General features: G+C 45.4%; 1 protein-coding gene across 1 annotated transcript; it reads left to right on the forward strand.

Annotated features, from left to right (window-relative positions):
• Window positions 1-1,424: 1,424 nt before the first annotated feature.
• LOC143961307 (transmembrane 4 L6 family member 5-like) lies at window positions 1,425-22,101 on the forward strand. Its single transcript, XM_077470564.1, has 5 exons — window positions 1,425-1,743; window positions 4,060-4,125; window positions 12,177-12,376; window positions 14,272-14,504; window positions 19,290-22,101. The coding sequence occupies exons 1-5, from the start codon at window positions 1,561-1,563 to the stop codon at window positions 19,292-19,294; spliced, it is 687 nt and encodes a 228-aa protein (XP_077326690.1). The 5' UTR covers window positions 1,425-1,560; the 3' UTR covers window positions 19,295-22,101.
• The last annotated feature ends 515 nt before the right edge of the window (window positions 22,102-22,616 follow it).

Below are 22,616 nucleotides of genomic sequence, written 5' to 3' on the forward strand. Positions count from 1 at the left end.
GTGATTGGCCAAGCATGCGGGGTCACAGTGCATGCTTGGCCAATCATGAGCCAGCAATGCACTGCGATGACGCAGTGCATTGTGGGCCGTGAGCGTTACACACGAATTTGGCGCAAACGGCCCATAACGTTCGGAATTCGCCGAACGGGCGAACAGCCGATGTTCGAGTCGAACGTATGTTCGACTCGAACACGAAGCTCATCCCTAATGAAGAAGACCTCCTTACAGTGGAGGTGGTGATATTAGCCGACTCTGTTCAGGCCAACCGGTATTCCAGTTCTATTTGTGTATATATTTTAATCATATTCGATTACTATTAAAATGTATTGCTACTTTAATAATTTGCATATTTGTTTATATGATATCACTAGTTGCCTTAAAAGTCCACTTAGGGTCAACCTCTTCTTCTCCTATATCACTTTAGTTACATAGTTAGTTAGGTTGAATAAAGACACCAGTCCATCCAGTTCAACCTGAGTGAGTGTCTACAATTGCCCCTATCCCTGTACATTGCACACTCACATCAGTCCCTACCAGGAGCAGACCGACAACTCATGAGGCCCCCGGGAAATAGGAGATTATGGGGCCCCCAGGCAATCAGAGATTATGGGGCCACACAGTATACACAAACACAGACACACAGTATACACAGACATGTTTCTATTGGCTGAGAAGGTACTGGAGAGGTGGGGCAGCTATAATCTTGGGATTTTTAGACCAAAAGGGTGTCAGTAAGGGACATTTCAGAGACAGATGTAAAAAAAAAAAAAATTTTTTACATACTGTCCCTGGTTTTACTGAGGCTGGCAACCCTGATGGGGCCCCTGGTCCCTACCCTCAAGGTCCCCATTCATATACTAGGGCCAATTTTGGACAGAAGCCAATTAACCTACCTGCATGTCTTTGGAGTGTGGGAGGAAACCCACGCAGGCACAGGGAAAACATGAAAACTCCAGGCAGATATTGTTGTGGTTGGGATTTGAACCAGTGACCCTTGTTACTACTAGGTCAGAGTGCTAACCACTACACCACTGTGCTGCCCACTTTAACAGGCAAAATTCAGCCACTGCAAATTCATCCATTCGGGGTGTTGAATTTATTACCAAGTAACTCCAAAATCGCATGCCTACTCCTGACCTGCATATCTGTTTCAAGTTAGTAACTTGAAGCTACTGGATAATAGTGACAGCCAAGGAACTATAGTAATTCAGAATAGGAGGTAACCATTGTCAGCCTTCATATTTCTTCTGTTCAGGTTCCCTTTACTTTGACATAAATATCCATAAAACGGAATTACCTCTCTGCTGTCATCCTATACATCATATAACTCCATCAGGTGACATGGTATCCACACCTATATCTCAGAAAATCTCATTCTCTATCTTGCAGAGAGTCAGTTCAAACTCCATGTTCCCATCCCGTGACTGCTATCTGCAAGGCTGGTCTCATCTTGTGACTGCAATTTATAAGGGTGGCCAGGAACATAAAAGGGACAAGCCTATCCTATCTGCACCGACTCCAACACGCTGACTTCTCCATCAGTGCTCACCAGCTCTCACCATGTGCACGGGCAAGTGTGCCAAATGCATTGGATGCACCCTCATCCCCCTCTCCATCATCTGCATCACATCTAACGCCATTCTGTTTTTCCCGGGATGGAGCACAGAGCCCTCTAAGGAGCCCGGGACTCAGCTGACACCAGAAGTCACCATGTATTTGGGGATTGTAGGAGGCGGCGTTATGGTAAGATGGATCTCTTCAGTTTACTAATGCAAAATACTATTTAAAATAGAAAAAAAAAAATATTCATTAACATCTATATGCTATACTTCTAATATGATGAGGGGTGTGCTTGATTTTGTCACAATATTAACATTTGCTACCAGCAAAATTTAGCTGAATCTGAAAAAATTGGTCAAGGAGCGCCTTAGGCAAAATTTGCTTAAAAAAAATAATAATAATGAGGTCATGGATAGGCCATTTATTTGGAACAGGTCAACCGGTGTCCCTCTTTAGCAATTTTTTATCTTTTTTTACAAATGCACTAGATTATTGAAAGTATTGGGAAGCCTGCCTTTACACGCACATAAACTTTAATGGCATCCCAGTCTTATGCCGCGTACACACGGTCGGAGAATCCGTCGGAATGCGTCTTATCGGACCGTGTCGTCAGATAATCCGACTGTGTGTGGTATGCATCAGATTGATTCCGTCCGAATCTCCGTCGGACCCAATTTTCCAACATGTTGGAAATATTTCCCGACCAACTGGGCCGGATGGACCTAATCCGATCATGTGTAGAGAATTTTGATCGGACAAAGTGCCACGCATGCTCAGATCAAATTCCTACATCAAAGCTATTGGCTACTAGCCTGAACGTAGTCCCATCGTAACAAAATTACGTAATCACGTTCTGAAAGATCGGATTTTTCGCCAACTTGGCCCGACCGTGTGTATGCAACAGTTTCGGACAAAATCCGACAGGCAAAATCCGACAGATTTGGTTGCGGAAATCTCCGACCGTGTGTACGTGGGCTTAGTCCATAGGGTTCAATATTGAGTTGGCCCACCCTTTGCAGCTATAACAGCTTCAACTCTTCTGGGAAGGCTGTCCACAAGGTTTAGGAGTGTCTATGGGAATGTTTGACCATTCTTCCAGAAGAGCATTTGTGAGGTCAGGCACTGATATTGGAAGAGAAGGCCTGGCTCGCAGTCTCTGCTCTATTTCATCCCAAAGGTGTTCTATCGGGTTGCGGTCAGGACTCTGTGCAGGCCAGTCAAGTTCCTCCACACCAAACTCGCTCATCCATGCCTTTATGGGCCTTGCTTTGTGCACTGGTGCGCAGTCATGTTGGATATCCAAACATAAGAACTCGCTGCTCCAGGTGAGACAGGAAGCCTAATGATATCACAGGTGCCCGCCTCGGCTCGCCTCTACATACGATCGACACTGAAGAAATGGCTGCATGCCAAGATCCATCAAAATTCTTATTTAATAACGAACATCCCAAGTGTTACAGACAGTTCAAATAGTAGTCATGTTGGAACAGGAAGGGGCCATCCCAAAACTGTTCCCACAAATTGGGAGCATGCAATTGTCCAAAATGTCTTGGTATGCTGACGCCTTAAGAGTTCCCTTCACTGGAACTAAGGGGCCAAGCTCAACTCCTGAAAACCAACCCCCACACCATAATCCCTCCTCCACCAAATGATTTGGACCAGTGCACAAAACAAGGCCCATAAAGACATGGATGAGCGAGTTTGGGGTGAAGGAACTTAACTGGCCTGACCCAATAAAACACCTTTGGGATAAATTAGAGAGGAGACTGTGAGCCAGGCCTTCTCGCCCAACATTAATGCGTGACCTCACAAATGCTCTTCTGGAAGAATGGTAAAACATCCCCATAGACACACTCCTAAACCTTGTGGTCAGCCTTCCCAGAAGAGTTGAAGCTGTTATAGATGCAAAGGGTGGGCCAACTCAATATTGTACCCTACGGACTTATGCCCTATACACACAATCGGAAATTCTGACGGAAAAAGTCCGATCGGATTATGTTGTCAGAAAATCCGATCGTGTGTGGGCTCTATCGGACTTTTTCTGTCAGAATTTCCGACGGAAAAAGTTTGAGACCTGGATCTAAAATTTTCCGACAACAAAATCTGATCTGACTTTTCCCGATCGTGTGTAGTGAATTCCGATGCACAAAGTGCCACGCATGCTCAGAAAAAAATTTGGAGACAAAAGCTATTGGCTACTGGCCTCTATGTAGTCCCATCGTACGTTTTGTACGTCACCTTGTTCCGAACGATCGGATTTTTCCGACAACTTTGTGCGACCGTGTGTATGCAAGACAAGCTTCGGCCAAAATCCGTTGGAAAAAAAATCCGATGGATTTTGTGGTCGGAATGTCTGACCGTGTGTACGCGGCATAAGACTGGGATGCCAAATAAAGTTCATGTGCGTTTAAAGGCGGGTGTCCTAATACTTTTGGCAATATAGTGTATCATATACAATATTTAATTTTAACTTTGCTCAATCATGTTTCTTGTTTACAGGTCCTGCTTCCAGCCATTCAAATTTTGGTAGCTGGTGGGAAAGGATGTTGTGGAAATCGTTGTGGGGTAAGAATCAGTTAAAAAAAAAATACAATTTCTAAAATTACATCTTTGTGATTGGGGGATTTTTGGGAGGAGGGGGTCACAAGTAGATTTTGTTATAATAAATAATAATAATATAATAATAATAATAATAAAATATTAGTACGTAGGGTGGCAACATTTCCTTGGAAGACTGCCATATCGGTCATTATCTTTTTACAGTTTTTTTATTTACATATCAAGGTTTGCACTGATAGCAGTTCTGTGTGAGTAAGATAAAATAAACGTTCAAGGAAGAAGGATTACTCTAAGCTAGCCATAGATCGAAAGAAAATCGCTCGGTTCCCCCTCCCCCTCCCATGGAGACATTGTATTTTTCCGGCAATGGGGTGGAAGGAGATGTCCCCGCCAGAAGAATACAGGGGGCGATTTACTAAAACTGGAGCGTACAAAAGCTGGTCTAGCTCTGCATAGGAACCAATCAGCTTCCAGGTTTTATTGTCCAAGCTTTTTTGAACAAGCTGAAGTTAGAAGCTGATTGGCTGCCATGCACAGCTGCACCAGATTGTGAGTGCTCCAGTTTTAGTAAATCTCCCCCACAGTCATTGCTGCTACAGAAATAATCGCATGTAAAATCCGACAGGTTGGTTGTACCTAAGTTGATCAATCGATCATGCTGCTGTAATGGCAGCTACTACATTCGATGAGTGTGCAATTCCATACCTCCCAACTTTTTGAGATGAGAATAAGGGACACCTATCAGTAAAAGTATGCAGGCATAGGACACACCCCTTGTCACGCCCCCTTAAAGGAGAACTGTACAAAAAAACAAGATTAGTTAAAGAGGAAGTAAACCCTGATGGGTTTACTTCCTCTTTTTTTCCCTGCAAAGGTAAAGCATAATGGACTACTATGCATCGCATAGTAGCTCATTATGTGTCACTTACCTGACACAGGAGCCAGCGAAGTCGCCGCTGATCCCTGTAGTCCGCCGCATCCATCTTGCTGGTGGCGTCTCGCAGCTCCGGCCAATGACAGCGGCGAAGCCGCGATGACGTCACTCCCGCGCATGCGCACGGGAGTCACGTCTCGTAGCTCCGCCTCTGCCATTCGGCGAAGCCGCGATGACGTCACTCCCGCGCATGCGCACGGGAGTCGACAAATTAGGCAAATCCATTCTTGGATTTGCCGCATTTAGTGCGCCTGCGCGCCGCTGTCTACGGCGCATGCGCCGTAGACAGCGGTGCCCATTTTCGGGCAAATATCTCCTAAACCATATAGGTTTAGGAGATATTGCTTGGACCTACAGGTAAGCCTTAATCTAGGCTTACCTGTAGGTCAAAGTGGTTTGAAGGGGTTTACTTCCTCTTTAAGCCCACAAGTGTTTTTTTTTACCACTACTATTCCTTTATATTGGCTTTTGGAATTTACAAATGCAGCAATTTAAAAATCAGATGAAAGGTTTAGCGCTGGAAAACACTTTTTGATAGATAAAAAGTGCATTTTATATACATCTATATAGATCAGACCAAAATTAGGGACAAATGAGGAGGAATAAGGGACAGAGGGATATTGTTCCAAATCAGGGACAGTCCTTCAAAATCAGGGACAGTTGGGAGCTATGCAATTTTTCCATTGATGGAGGTTCATTTGTTTGGACTAGCCTTTCTCAACCTTTTCAACACAGAGGAACCTTTGAAATAGTTCTCCGGTCTCTGGGAACCCCTGCTAAAAATTAGAAGTCTACATCTCATGATACAATAGTTGGAAGGTCAGTGGGAAGAATGGTCCTTACACTCAGGCATGGACTGGCCATCGGGACTACCGGGAGTTTCCCGGTGGGCCGATGGCTCAGTGGGCCGGCTCCAGTGACAGCCTGTCACCTAGGGAGCACTGCTGCCTAGCTGGGAGGGTGCAGGCCAGCCCGGATCAGTTTGCCAGGCTGCGGGGCCGGCGCAGCTCTGCTGAAATAGTGCGGAGTGACTCTGACGGCCTGGAATGTCACTCACTGTGTGCGCCGTGCCGTGAGCCTAAGCATAATGTGCTCAGCCTCAATGTTCGGTGTGCGGGCTCCACGGCCTGTCCGGGCAGCGCTGTCTTTATGCACTATTCAGATTGGTGGTGAGTTGCCGCCGCCCGCCAATCACTGCAACCTCGCTGGCACTGTGTGCCATGTCAGCCAATGAGGTGCTGAAGCACAGGCACAGCGCTCCGCTCGCCTCAACGTGACGTCATCCCCTCCTCCAGGCTCAGTCCAGTCCCACCCACGACAGATCAGAGGAGCCCCCGCAGTCCCTGGCTGTTTGGACTGCCCCACGCGGTGTGCGATTGCTGAAGAGCCCGAAAGAGGCAAAGCACAGGGCTCTGGAGAAGTGAGGGCACATCCTTTACTGTTCTGCCCAAATTATAGGGTGGGTGATCCCATATTTCAACCTCAACAGGCTAATAGCTATTCTACACAGATTTTGTCTTCATCTTCACCCCATGTCCTCTTCATCCCCCAGTCATCTTCATCCCCCATGTCATCTTCATCCCCCCATGTCATCTTCATCCCCATGTCAGCCTCCTACCACTCCATCCCCCCATCATCTTCATCTCCCATGTCATCTTCATCCCCCATGTCATCTTCATCCCCCCATGTCATCTTCATCCCCCCATGTCATCTTCATCCCCTCTGTCATCTTCATCCCCATGTCATCTTTATCCCCCAGTCATCTTCATCCCCCCGATTCATCTTCATCCCCCCATGTCCTCTTCCTCCCACCATGTCATCTTCATCCCCCAGTCATCTTCATCCCCCATGTCATCTTCATCCCCCCATGTCATCTTCATCCCCCAGTCATCTTCATCCCCCAGTCATCTTCATCCCCCAGTCATCTTCATCCCCATGTCATCTTCATCCCCATGTCATCTTCATCCCCCCATGTCATCTTCATCCCCCCATGTCATCTTCATCCCCCAGTCATCTTCATCCCCCAGTCATCTTCATCCCCCCATGTCATCTTCATCCCCTTTGTCATCTTCATCCCCATGTCATCTTCATCCCCATGTCATCTTCATCCCCCCATGTCATCTTCATCCCCAGTCATCTTCATCCCCCCATGTCATCTTCATCCCCCCATGTCATCTTCATCCCCTCTGTCATCTTCATCCCCTCTGTCATCTTCATCCCCCAGTCATCTTCATCCCCCAGTCATCTTCATCTCCATGTCAGCTTCATCCCCATGTCAGCCTCCTACCACTCCGCCTCCCCATCATCTTCATCCCCCATGTCATCTTCATCCCCCATGTCATCTTCATCCCCCATGTCAGCTTCCTACCACTCCGCCCCATCATCTTCATCCTCCTGTCACCTTCACCCCCCTTGTCAGCTTCCTACCACTCTGCCCCATCATCTTCATCCCCCATGTCAGCTTCATCCCCCATGTCAGCTTCATCCCCCACGTCATCTTCATCCCCCTTGTCATCGTCATCGCCCCTGTCAGCTTCCCACACTCCACTCCCGTCATCTCCATCCCCATTTCCAGCTTTCTACCACTCCACCTCCTTAAATTTACTGGTGTCACATATGATGAATGCAGGAACATTTTTTTTTTCTTCCAGTGACAACACGGACAGAAGGACATTTGTCCTTCCAGTGAAACCACCAATGCAGGGACTTTTTTGTTCTTTCAGTGAAACCATAGATACCCAAGTCCCTGCTCACCCATAGTACAGTGACTGGAATGTTTTTACCTATGTTTTTTTTTTGCGCAATTGCATATAGTTTATATACTGTGGGCCGGTCTGGATGAAGTCCAGGGCCAAATCTTTGTCCCAGTCCAGCCCTGCTTACACTTGTGGTCATTGGGAAGAATTACCTCCTTACTGATAGCTAAAAAGATCAATGGTGTGAGTGGGAACTTATCTGAGAGGCAGAAATTGTCCAATGCTGAAGGAACCCCTAGCAACCTTTGGAGGAACCCTGGTTGAGAATCGCTGGTTTGGACACGATTGCCCTGCAGTTTCTTCACTGGATTGGTGGCTGTTATGGACTAACACCAGTTTTATGTAATTATTATATACGGACTGTGGTTTTTAAGATTCCTTATGTATTTTACATATTTGATTATTTTTATATTTTTTCCTAAAGGCGGTACACTTCTTTTTATATGATCAATCGATCAACTTGGGTACATTCAGCCTGCCCATACATGGTTTGAATCTTGGCCGGTCCCTGCTGAACTGGCCAAGATTCGAACCATCTATGGCAGGCTTAAATAGACCATGGCCCAATTCTTGACAACTTCATCTTCCTCATAAACAGCATCACTCCAGTATCAGGCTTTACCGGGTACAAATAAAATAAAAAAAGTGTAGCGCTAAAAAAATAAAAATAAAGGGACAATGATAAATAACACAGTACCGTAAGTATATATAGTCTACATAAACTCAAAGTGAAAAATACAGTCCAAGTCCAATAAAAAGGTCCAATTGTATCGTGATAAAGTGTTCCTCTATGAATTTCACTGCAAGAGGTACCACCAACTTCCACCATCACCCAAAGTGTAGTAGGAGTGTCTGCTTACCAGATTGCCATGACCCTCTTATTACAAGACAAGTCATATAAAGCATATACAGTCACTCAAAACCTCCATTGCCCTTCCCAGACCGCTCTCTCAACACCTAGGATATCACCAATGGGCAAGCATACCAAAACCCCAGCAGAAGATATTCATGTAAAGAAAGTAGAGATATGCCTCTCCATGCAAAAAAAAACCTTTGGCGTGTTTATTCTATATAAAAGTGCACTTACATTCACATAAAACAGATATGCTTGTAAGATAAAATCACCATGCAGGCATGCTGTGCCTCATGCCGACGTCATTGCACTCCTGGACCTGCTGGTCCATGCCAACCTCCTCTGTAGTAACAGGGTCAAAAGGTGTAAGTACTGAATGTGTTGATGAACAAGGAATGTTAAGAGATATACTATATTACCAAAAGTATTGGAACACCTGCCTTTACACGCACATGAACTTTAATGGCATCCCAGTCTTAGTCGTAGGATTCAATATTGAGTTGGCCCACCCTTTGCAGCTATAAACAGCTTCAAGTCTTCTGGGAAGGCCGTCCACAAGGTTTAGGAGTGTGTCTATGGGAATGTTTGGCCATTCTTCCAAAAGCGCATTTGTGAGATCAGGCACTGATGTTGGACATGTTGGACAAGAAGGCTTGTCTCGCAGTCTCCATTTTAATCCATCCCAAAGGAGTTAAGGTCAGGCCAGCCAAGTTCCTCCACCCCAAACTCGCTCATCCATTTCTTTATGGTCCTTTCTTTGTGGACTGGTTCAAATCATTTGGTGGAGGGGGGATTATGGTGTGGGGTTTGTTTGTTAGGGGTTGGGCTTGGCCCCTTAGTTCCAGTGAAGGGAACTCCAATGCCCTGTACACACGGTTGGAAATTCCGATGGAAAAAATCAGATCGGATTATGTTGTCGGAAAATCCAATCATGTGTGGGCTCTATCGGACTTTTTCTGTCGGATTTTCAAAGTTTGAGAGCAGGATCTAAAATTTTCCAACAACAAAATCTGATCGCATACATTCCGATCGTGTGTAGACAATTCTGACGGACAAAGTGCCACGCATGCTCTGAATAGACTAAGAGACGAAAGCTATTGGCTACTGGCCCGTTTATAGTCCTGACATACGTGTTTTGACATTACCTCGTTCAGAACGATTGGATTTTCCGACAACTTTGTGCGACCGCATGTATGCAACACAAGTTTCGGACACAATCCGTCTGAAAAAATCCGACGGATTTTGTGGTCGGTATGTCCGACCGTGTGTACAGGGCATTTGACATTTTGGACAATTTTGGGGGAACTTTGACTGGCCTGTACAGAGTCCTGACTTCAACCCAATAGTAAAAAAGGGGAAGATTGGGACTTTGAGTGAAACACCTCAGGGGAAGAGACATCTCCATCCCTGAATTAGGTAATGAAGAGGGGAGTTGGGACTTTAGATGAGGCACATAAAAGAACCGGATTTAGAAGCAAAAAACATTTATTAAACAATCATATACATAACATGGTATATCCAAAATAATTATTACAGTAAGAATGTTAAACTGGTGAAACAATCATGAAAAAATTGCATGACATCTAGTGCAACAAGGTAAATAGAACACTAAATGGTGTGTAATAACATGTACCAATGATGCTCTATATAGAGGACCGTATAAAACATAATTACAAAAAATGACTTTCATCATAGATAAAGCCATATAAGTTTGCATCTTGAAAAGCTTGACGAGTTTCGTGGAGTATACCGCCTCATCAGGAGCAGATGCATATGAAAATAAATAGGCTCTCCCTGCAAGCATAGGGACTAAAGAAACCCCTGCCAACTGGCTGAGACAACCCATCCATTCATAATCTGACCCTGCTATGCCCTTGTCGGTCTAATGTCACCAGCCACAGTGCCACCTAGTGACAGAAGAGAAAAGGTGCAACAATTCCAGAATGGGAGACGAATCAGTGGATCTTCTAACAATTAGCCAGGACAATTACTACCTGGCAAAACAAAATTTGTTAGCAACCCTGCCTTAACACCAGGGTGCTACATCTGCAAAGGGTGGACCAACTCAATATTGAAACCTACGGACTAAGACTGGGATGCCATTAAAGTTTGTGTGCGTGTAAAGGCAGGTGTCCCAGTACTTTTGACAATAGAGTGTATCTGCAGGGCTTTTTTTCAATGGGAATGTGGGGGAACGCAGTTTTGGCACCATCAGCACTAGGGGTCTATTGTTGCTGAGGAGGTTTATTGTTTCTGGTGGGGAATCTATTGTTGCTGGGGCGGGTCTTATATTGCTGGGGGTCAGTTATTGCTGGGAGAGATCTACTGTGGAGGAGGGTGTCTATTGTTGCTGTTTGCCATAAAGTCTATTGATGCTGGCTGTGAGAGATCTGTTGTTTATGCCAGGAGTCTATTGTTGCTTGGGGTGGAATTTTGTTGTGGGTGGTTCATTGTTGTTGGGGGGCTCTATTGTTGCTGGTGGGCATGCTCTATTGATACTGGTTGCAGAGGATCTATTTTACTGCTTTTGTTGTTATCATTACCAAATTCCATTCGAATTACTTAGCACCACAAACTGATACTTGGTTCTGTATTCTCTATAAGGGTCAGTACCAGGAGATGGGTAGGGGGTGAAACCAAGGAATGCTCAGAGGTAGGTAGGGGGTGGAAAAGAGGTGATTTAGAAAGGGGGAGTTTCCGGCACCTAGTCTCTAAGAAAAAAAGCCATGAATATCTGGACAGGGGAGATTTCATCACAAGTTGCATCTATCTTGTTTTCAAAATGATTGGCAATGTCCTGGGCAGTGAATGAGTCAGTAAGTGGAGGCAATAGTGGACAAAGTAGCGAGTTAGGATTTCAAAAGAGTTGATGAGGACTGAATGAGGGGGGGCGTTAACGAGAGTGATGTAATGGGTTAGTTTGGCAGCATGGAGGAGAAATAATATTTTAGGAGGGCCAATTAATACAGGGTAAAGTCTTTCACAGATTTATTTTTACAATGGGTGGCCAGGAGGGGGGAGCTGCCCTGGGAGCAATGATTTATTGCAGGAATGTGAGCGCCCTGACCCTAACCCTAGGGGAGGGGGGGGCACAGTTTGGCATCTTTGCCCTAGGCGCTGGATGACCATGTACCAACACTGGGCTTATGAGACCTCTAATGTTGATCTGTTTGCAAGGGTTGCACCGGTTGGGGCCTAGTTCTGTGCATAGAGTAAGTGTGACCAAGAAGGATGATAGTGAGCTGTTGTAGGCAAAGGTGGTCAGGTCAGGGCAGGACAGGGATGAGACTTTGCTGCAGAGGCAGTTTGTAGCTGAATAGTGAAAAGAAGAGTTAAAGTGGTAAACGTCTGGTCCCTATAAGGAACTGTTTGCTGGGGTGAGCAGGAAACTGAATTTTGGACCAGCCTTACCAGTTGCCTTCTCTTTCTTGGCTTCTTTAGATTGCAGGACTGTTTTAACACTCTTACATTTGCTCGTGGTAACCCTCAACCTCTTTGTCCATTGTCTCTCCAGATGTTTCTGTCCATCCTGGGTGCAGCTGCGGTACTCTGTGGATCACTATTCTGCCTAACAATGTCTGTTGTGGCATTACACCGTGGACCGGTCTGTCAGTATTATGACGTAGAGACGAATACTACTGCCTCCCCAGTACCCACCACCAATACCTCCCTGATCTGGGGTCGCCCATTTGACAACTCAGTGACTGAACAGAAGTAAGTCCCATATATTTTTGGCTTTTTAATAGGTCAGTTCTCCCATAATTGTAAATGTCAGTTAGGACAGTGGAGAGATGAATCACTCACTTGCTTTTTAAATTTCTCCGTGGTCTCTATCATTGACTTTATGCAAAACGCTTATTGCCATAATGTACTAATATATACAAGATATTAGAACATTATAGCAGGCAAACCTGCCAATCGATCCCCTCCAGTGGCGCGGTGCAAGCGCTCCAATCAATCACTGGTGCTTCCATCTTTTCCTGGTCTTCCTACTGGATTCTGATGTCCTAGTGTAACACCCTTCTATTGTAGTAGGCTAGGCTACTAGGAAAATTTGGCTAGCTCTTCTGTAATCAGGGTTGATTATCTAGGGCTGCTCAGTGTTTCATAGGCTGCTGTTGCTTCCCCGTCTTTTAGAGGATTCTAGGAGTATATTGGGAGGAAGGGCAGAGCAAGCAGCCTGAATATTTATGGGATTCTAGCCCATCCCTGGGGAGGTGTGCCCAGAAGGCAGAGAGATAAGTTGGGGTGGTTGCCATTTGTTTGCATATTTATGGGACTCCAGCCCATCCCTGGGAAGGTGTGCCCAGAAGATGGAGAGAAAGCCCTTAAATAGTCTGAGGCCGGGGCAGCAGGGTGCAGTGTTCCTGGGTCCAGTCCTGCAGGAGGAGACCCCTGTGCATGGGCTATGCCCCTTGGGGCAGGAGTGCTAGAGAAGCCTTTGTGAAGACATCAGTCTTAGCTGGGGGGCCTATATGCAAGTTCAAGGCCAGGGATCAAGTTAGGTCTGGAGAAGCTCACCGGAAAGAGCCAAGAGGAAGATGGTGGGACAAAGTCCAGCTGTCCTATGGTGGTGTAAGACTACATCTCCCTCACTAGGAAGATCCTGGTGGATATCCGCTGGAGGCAACCAATGATCCTGTGGCTGAGTGAGTAGTTGACCTTCAGTGCTGGAGGAAAGTGTGCAACTTTTAACCCTGTACAGGTCACCAAAAGCATAAGAGATCCTGTGGGACATGCAGCAGTTTGTACAGTACAGCAGTTCTGTGCAGTGTAGCCGGAAATTGAGGCGTCCTCAAGTTATCCAGTTCTACAGTGTCGGGGTATCCCATGCTCTCTCTCCCTATCCCAATTCATTGTTCCCAACAAAAATTCACAAAACAAACCCGTAGACTGTTTTCTGAGACAGTGGTAGAATGAAGAAAATGCTGTGTAACTTGCTGTGTGTGCCCTACGTGGGGAAATAGGACTGTATAGGACTGCTAGTAACAAGGCAGAATGGGGGAACACCATCAGTAGAAGTTTTTCTGCCACGATTCTGGAGGTAAGTAAATGTCCTACTCCAATGGCCAGGGCATTATCCAATTTAACTCAAAGTTGCACAGTTAGTTTTTATCTACAGGTACCTCTTACCTACATAGTCATTTGTTTTGTAAGTCTAACCTTTTAAGATTTGATAAAGGCGATCTCTCTGACCCCCTGAACCACATTGATTTTTTTAAAACAAATAATGACAAATCATATCTGATTTTTACAAATAGCTTGCCGTTCTTTTTCCTATGGTTTTCCAAGAACCAACAAAGGTCCATGTACACCAGATAGCTGACTACTGAAAGGTCCCACACCCAGTTAGAACTTCACCCCAATGTCAGGGATCCAGCACTTCTTCAATCCAATTCCCTATCATGTCTGAAATAATGGCGGCACTAGTGGGCTATGTTATGTCAACATGCGCTCCAGATACTTAACTATCCTCTGTATCAGTTTATGTTATATGAGTCTCCTCTGAGTATTCCTGTTTAGATCTGTACTCTGCCAGTTCCTTAACAAGTTGGTGCTTTCTAAATGTGGGAAATAACATATCAACCCATCTCTTTTTTTTTTTCCAGCAATGAAAACTACCTCTTCCACCCAGAAATATGGTACATCTGTGAGGCACCTCCTAATGTAGTGGAGTTCAACATCATTCTTTTCCCTATATTGATAGCAGCGAGTTCCATTGAGGCCATCCTGGGTGCCATCCAGCTGTTCAACGGTCTCTTTGGTCTCATCTGTGGAACCTGTAGGAAGAAGGGTGACGACTATGAGGACATGATAGAAGATGAAAAGAAAGAATACAAATGTAAGAAACACATGACCCATTTGTGTTAACCCATTTCAACCAGATTAAAGAAACAATGTTACTTTGCATATCCAGGGCAAATCCCATCCCTGCTGGCAGGGGGACAGTTACCCTACATCACCTCCCCACACTACTGGAGCCCTCGCTGGTTGAGTGGGGCTTCTGAGTCAGAGGGAGCTCATGATTAGTGGCCAATCAGCAGGTCCAAACGGTACCTACCGAATGTTGTTATTCAACCTATTCTGTCCTGTTGTGATGTAGTTGCCTGACCCAAAACAAAACACATAAAGGCAGAATCAGGTATCCAACACACCCCTATGTGTGTCAGATGCCTTAAGGGTATATTATGTTAGGCGCTCACATTCACACAGCAAAAAAAAAAAAAAAAAAGGATTTGGAATAAAAATATTTCTTACATTTTAGATGTTTCTGAGAAGGAATCATGGCTGATTCTAAACATTTCTGGAAAATCTGTCTGTCTGTCTGAGCTATTCCTCATTCAAATGCAACGCAGGTCGGTTTCTAAATTTTAAACCCTTTTCTAAGGAAAGACAGTGTTCAAATCTATTTTCAAGATGTTAATGAAGAACTGTGAACACAGTACAGACAGCGATGGTGTATCATCCATGTAAAGTGTGGGGCACATGCCCCCACCCCCCTCCCGAAGGAAGGGGGACAAACTGCACCCTGAGACGCACTGCACACATGGAGTAATTAAAATTAATGTGTTCCCTTAGTCCTATTATTTCACCAGTGGGGCAGAAGAAGAACCCCTCTTGGCTGCAGACATTGTTTGCACTATATACGATTAAGAAGTTTAGGGGTAGCAGTAGTATACAGTGCCACACTGTCTACACCAGGGGTAGGCAACTTTTGAGAGGTGGAGATCTAACTTGACAATTAAGAGATCAAATGGGGTATGGCGCACTTTTTTATATAAAAAAAAAAAATTTACTTGCAAGCCCCCCGGTGAAAAGTAATAACAAGCATGGCATGGAGAAAACTTGTAAAAATATAAGTGAAGCCTACCTTAAAAGTTAGCGTCAGCCAGGCACTCGGTATTCACTTTAATTCACAGTTTTTTTCATGTCTGGGGAGTCTTCCCCTCAAGTCTGATGCCGGAGTCCATCATGAAGGCAGAACATCTGGTAATACAGGCTAACTTGCTTGATTAGTTCCAGGCCTTGCTTTCTGCTCTGAGTAGTGGGTAGGTCAGTGTACAGAGTTCAGTAGTAGGTAGGGCAGTGTACAGAGGTCAGTAGTAGGTAAGTCAGTGTACACAGGTCAGTAGTAGATAGGGCAGTGTGCAGAGGCTAGTATTAGGTAAGTCAGTGTGCAGAGATCAGTAGTAGGTATGGCAGTATACAGAGGTCAGTAGTAGGTAGGGCAGTGTACAGAAGTCAGTAGTATGTAGGGAAGTGTACAGAGGTCAGTAGTAGGTAGGGCACTATACAGAGGTCAGTAGTAGGTAGGGAAGTTTACAGAGGTCAGTAGTAGGTAGGGCAGTGTACAGAGGTCAGTAGTAGGTAGGGCAGTATACAGAGGTCAGTATTAAGTACAGCAGTGTACAAAGGTCAGTAGTAGGTAGGGCAGTGTACAGAGGTCAGTAGTAGGTAAGGCAGTGTACAGAGGTCAGTAGTAGGTAGGGCAGTGTACAGAGGCTAGTAGTAGGTAGGGCAGTGTACAGAGGCTAGTAGTAGGTAGGGCAGTGTACAGAGGTCAGTAGTAGGTAGGGCAGTGTACAGAGGCTAGTAGTAGGTGGGGCAGTGTACAGAGGCTAGTAGTAGGTGGGGCAGTGTACAGAGGCTAGTAGTAGGTGGGGCAGTGTACAGAGGTCAGTAGTAGGTAGGGCAGTGTACAGAGGCTAGTAGTAGGTAGGGCAGTGTACAGAGCCTAGTAGTAGGTAGGGCAGTGTCCAGAGGCTAGTAGTAGGTGGGGCAGTGTATAAAGGTCTGTATTAAGTCGAGCAATGTACAGAGGTCAGTAGTAGGTAGGTCAGTGTACAGATGTCAGTAGGAGGTAGGGCAGTTTACAAATAGGGCAGTGGACATGGGTGAGCAGGACAGGGGGTCAGCAGAGCAATATACAGAAGGGCATGGTATGAGGGGCTCAGGAAGGCCTGGTATGGGATTGTCAAGAGGGCACGGTGCACAGGGCTCAGGAATGAATGGTACGGGGGGCATTTAGGATGGCCTGGTATGGGAGGGTCAGGAGGGAATGGTACAGGGGGCTCAGGAAGTCATGGTACAGGGGGGTCAGGTGGCACGGTATGGGGGAGTGAGGGAGGGGGCCTATATTGAAGGAAAGGTGTAAGAGGGGCTTTGCAATTGGCTAGTAATGGTGCCAAAAGCACAAGTCCCTGCCCTGCTTCTGTCCTTTTGCTAGAACACTATCCCACCTAACACTAACCCTCTGCCATATTGTGCCCACTCCATGCTTGAGGCCTCCACACGACATTCCCTGCAGTTGATCTTTATATCCTTAAAATTAATGTCCACTCATGTATAAGGTTGCTGTACTTGATTGATGGTACTCAGGAAATGGCATAACAATCACATCGACATACAGTGCATTTCAGAGCCACTTGACATTACATAGTCAAATTAATAAATCACATTTAGTGGACAATCTACAGCAGTCACACATGAAAGCATATGTAGCACTTGGAGCAGCCATCTCCCTCTAACAGACTCTCCTTCAAAGTCCACTCCATAGCTCTACCCAGCCAGTATGCTTCTTGCCGTTACTCTGCTGGTCCCAGAGTCATTAGTATTCACTCAGAGGGCTCTGACTTGCCCATTAGGCTTTAGGCATCCAGCTCACGACTCTCCATTAGTAGTTCCAGAGACAGAATTGCTGCAGTTGCTTCTACTGAACTCTATACTCCTCTCCTGGGACTTCTGCCCTGAGCAGGACCTTGGCTGTGCTGACTACCCCTACATAGGCATGGGGTACTTGGCTCCTATGCCCAATCTGCTATAGGGCTTCTCCCAACCTGGCTTAAAAATATTTGCTGCCTCACCCATGACATCACTGCAGAAGGGCTCTACCTAAAAGGGGACTAACACGTCTACTGTAACCAGACATCGTTCTGGCACAGAGCCATCTAGTGGCAGACTAGCTAACTGCACCCGCCTACACTGGTCTGTACTAATAAGGGAGGGTCTATATTGAGAGAGAGGTTTTGTACTGAGGAGGGGGGTCTGTACGGAGGGGGTCTGTACTGAAAAAATTGGTCTATACCAAAGGGGGGGGGGGGGGGCTATATACTGAGGAAAGGGGTCTATACAGAAGAAGGGGTGTATTTACTTAGGGGGTGGGCTGGAAGGGGGTTCTAGTCTTAGTGGGGGCATACGGTGATGGAGGGGTCTGTACTAAGGAAGGAGGGTCTATACTTTGGGGACAGCACTGAGGAAAGGGGTCTGTACCGAGGGGGTCTATACTGAGGAGGGGGGACTATATAAAGGGAGGGAGTGTACTGGGGGCCTGTACTGAGGAGGTACTCTGTAGTGGGGGACTGTAGTGGGGATCTGTACTGAGGTGGTGCCCTGTACTGGGGGTCTGTACTGAGATGGCGCCCTGTACTGGGGGTCTATACTGAGGAGGTGGAGGTGGTCTATTTGTTATGCACTCTAAACTGAACAGGTGTTGCAGTACCCCTAGTGTCACAGGTTTCATCCATTATCTGTGTGGAGGGGGGGGGGGGGGTTACACTTTGGTATCTTTGCCCCCTCGTCCTGTATACTGCGATGCACATTAATTTAACCACACTCCTTTAAGCCACACTCAATATTTAGAGCAATGTAAACCACACCCACTTTTTTACCATGGCGCACTATTTTTATTTCTTTTTCCCTAGGGCCCAATTTATGATACTGAACACAGGTCAATTGATTTCATAAAATGCCCCTGATAAACAGTTACTTATAATATCCCTATCCTCCACCCACCTACATATAATATGTTATCCCAACATTTCATACTCCTGATATGTGTCTGTTTTACCATGTACTTGCGTTAAAAAGAATCCTGTTTTCTTTGCATTGCTTCCTTTGTATGAAACACCTGGTGATCCTGCTAGTCCCCCTTCTTCCTTAATTTAAACTGACCACTCCAAGCATGAGAGCATCTCCATCTCGGTGTGGTCAGATTTCTAAATGTGCTGGGAGAACAGCCTGTCTGTGCTCCAATGGCCAAGCCTTGTGCAGACACGCCCCTTATGCAGCCGAGAACAGAAATCATGTGATCACTTAAAAAAAATAAAAAAGGTATTTATACTTTATATCTTATACCTTTGCACAAATGTTTTGCCTTTCATTTATATTGTAAAGTAAATGGGTTGTTTTACAAGAGGAGGCTTCACATATACAGTAAACATTATTCCATAGCCCTCTCCTAACATTACAAAGCATGTAAGGATTTTTTGCCAGAAAGTAAAAAACACCTAAAAAGGTAACTAACAATGATTTTTAGTTATGCTATGTTAATGGAGATATGTAGCAAATATAAAGTAGGTGTTATGCCAATTTGGCTGCATAAGGTTCCTGTTCTGGTGACAACTGAAAATATCAGATTCCCCCAAACTTTTTGTCATAATGACAATGGTACAAATCAATCAGGACAAATAAAGAGGATCAACCTTCTTATACCTACTTATCAGGGGTACAGACAGCAATAAAAACCTAACAGGGGTTCAAATTTGCAGGTTGACTTTCAACGTAATATTTGCATTTGATTAGTTTGAATATATTTGTAATCATTTTTTTGTTTTTGTTCTCATTACAGGTTAATACAGCGACTACGCTTGGAGCAAGAAGCACTTTCCTTATAAACATTTAATTTCCCTTTACATAGACTGGATGTGGGCTGGTTGCTTTTAAAAATGAATCTGGATCTATACATGAGGCTTCTTGTGTCCTGCCAATTATTATCTGTTAAAGCGGAACTAAACCCTCCTATACTTTTCAGCCAAGGAAGCTGCCATCTTGGCCTCTGTTTGATCCGCAACTGCCATAGTGCTGCACATGTGATCAGTTATGACTCCAGACATGTCATGGTTTGACATTTTGGCTGAGAGCAAAACCAATGTGAGGCTGGGAATGTAACTGTTTTTTTAAACCGTTAAGTTGTTGGGTTTAGTTCCACTTTAACCACTTTTAAGATCAGGCTTTTTTCTCACACTTCTCACATACATGTAAAAATTTGTATTTATTGCAGAACACAAGCGCCCTTTGAATTCCGGTATAGGTCCACTTTAATGCTATCTTTCCACCCTGAACTGAGCATGTTTTAAATGAGAACTCCTGGTACAGAGCAACATACAACAATATAAATACAATGTCAATAACTACTTAATAGATTAAAGTACACCTATTGCTATCAAAAAATGTGTTACTCCTGACCTTACCTAAAGCAAATCTGTGGCAAAACAAGAGGTACTAATTGACAATAGCATGATCGTTAGCTTCTCTTTTATGATCTGCTCTGAGCATCTTCACCCCCTTTCCCTATCCTCCATCCCGCTTCCTTATCCTCCACCCTCCTTCCCTATCCTCCACCATTCTTCCCTATCCTCCATCCCAGTTCCCTATCCTCCATCCCGCTTCCTTATCCTCCACCCTCCTTCCCTATCCTCCACCATTCTTCCCTATCCTCCATCCCAGTTCCCTATCCTCCACCCGCCTACTCTATACTCCGTTCCGCTTCCCTATCCTCCACCCTTCTTCCCTATCCTCCATCTCACTTCCCTATCCTCCACCCACCTACTCTATCCTCCATCCTGCTTCCTTGTCCTTCATCCCCTTTCCCTAGCTTCCACCCCCTACTCCATTTTCCATCCCGCTTGCTTATTCTTCCTTATCCTCCATCCCTTTTCCCTATCCTCCATCCCCTTTGCTTATCCTCTACCCCGTTGCCTATCCTCCACCCCCTACTCCATTTTCCATCCCGCTTGCTTATTCTTCCTTATCCTCCATCCCTTTTCCCTATCCTCCATCCCCTTTCCTTATCCTCCACCCCATTGCCTATCCTCCACCCCCTACCCTACCCTATCCTCCATCCTGTTTCCCTATCCTCCAACCTCCTTCCCTTGACTCCACCAACCTACCCTATTCTCCACCCCTTACCATATCCTTCACATCAGTTCCCTATCCTCCATCCCTCTTCCATATACTCCACCTGCCTACCCTATCCTCCACATCCTGTTCCCAGAACTCTATGCCTCTTTCCTATCCTTCACTCCCTACCCTATTCTCCACCATGCTTTCATATTCTCCACCCACCAATCCAGATCCTCTACCATCCTTCCCGATACTCCACCACCCTTCCCTGTCCTCCCCCCTGCTTCCCTATCCTCCACCCCCCTTCCTTATCCTCCACCCACCTACCCTATCCTCTACCTCACTTGCCTGTCCTCTATCTCTCTTCCATATACTCCACTCCCTAACCTATCCTCCACCCCCTACTCTATAATCCATCCCTTACCCTGCCCTCTACCCCCTATCCTGTCCTCTATCCCTCTTCCATATACTCCACACGCCTACCTTATCCTTCATCCCCTACCCTTTCCTCCACCCTCCCTTCCCTGTCCTCTATTCTATCCTCCACTATCATTCAATATCCACCACCCTTTCCGATCCTCCACTCCCCTACCCTATCATCCACCCTCCAACCCTACCCTCCATCCCCTTCCCTATCTCCCATTCCCCTTCCCTATCCTCCACCCACCCTCCCCTGTTCTCTATCTCTCTTCCCTATATTCCATCCCCCTACCCTATCCTCCACCCCGCTTCCCTATCCTCCACCCCGCTTCCCTATCCTCCACCCCACTTCCCTATCCTCTGCCCTGCTTCCCTATACTCCATACTGCTTCTCTATCTTCTGCCCTGCTTCCCTATACTCCCCTCCCTAATCCTCCACCCCTTTTTCTATCCTACACCTCCCTTCTCTATCCTCTACCTCCTGCCTGATCCCTCACCCCCTTAGCTATCCTCCCCCCTACTCAATCCTCCATCCCCCCATCCTCCACCACCCTTCCCAATCCTCTGCTCCCCTTTCCGATCCTTCCATTCCTGATCCTCCATCCACTCTGCTCTATCCTCCACCCTCCTTCCCTATCCTCCACCACTACCTCCACTTTCTGGTTGTAGGAGATTCATTCAGTGTGAAAGAGGCAAAACTGAAAGTTTAGCTATTTTCTCTCCAGGTTCTATACAGAACAGAGTGAATCAGGACACCAGTTTATAACCACTAGATGGAGCTGGTAATCATAGAAAATGCACATTATGGATATCAGCTCCATCTAGTGGCCATAATGTACTATTTTCTCAAACCACTTTTTGTGAACATTTGACCTGGAGAGAAAATAGGCTGATAACATTCGATTTTGCATGCAGTTTTACAAGATGAGTAGCTCTGTGATTTTTTTTTTTTACTGTTGTTGTAAATTGTATCAGAAACAACAAATGCATATTTTCTGATTTTATAAACATTATTCCTGACTGGACTTCTTGCTGTAAACACCTTGAGGACAGGAGGAGAAAAAGCGACTGGCCCCTCCCTCCCAGACTGACCAATAAACATCTACTGCAGCAGAAAAGGGCTAACTGAGTTTTTATTGTGATGTACAGAATATGTAAATAGCTTTATTCATTATTTAATATCTTTATGCGACTTGTGAGATAAAACTAATTATACATTTTTGTGATTAAGCAATGGACTCCTTTGTGTTTTCTACAGTTTGATCTGAAAATATTCTGTGTTAAAAAAAGGTTTAGTATTAACAAGGGCTATATAGCACAACACCAACATGCACAATCCTTGGTATTTAATAGAAAAAAAAAACAATGTGTTAAACTGGCCATACGCCTGAGACCGGGTTCACACTGGTATGACAGACATACAATCTGACTTTGGGAGCCCATGTCACATTACGTGTATAAAACAATGGTTCCCTTCGAAAGCTGTCTTAACTGGCCTGACACAAGTCGGTCTGACTTTGAAAAATGTTCCTGCACTACTTTGGTTCAGCTTTGGTCATACTTCAGTCCATTGAATGCCATCAAAGTCGGATCAAAATCGGATCATCATCTTAACTGATCCGACTTTGGTATG

The sequence above is a fragment of the Lithobates pipiens genome, unplaced genomic scaffold (genome assembly GCF_037356315.1).
Source record: "Lithobates pipiens isolate NorthernLeopardFrog02 unplaced genomic scaffold, aLitPip1_a1.2 Scaffold_8, whole genome shotgun sequence".
Classification (NCBI taxonomy): domain Eukaryota; kingdom Metazoa; phylum Chordata; class Amphibia; order Anura; family Ranidae; genus Lithobates; species Lithobates pipiens.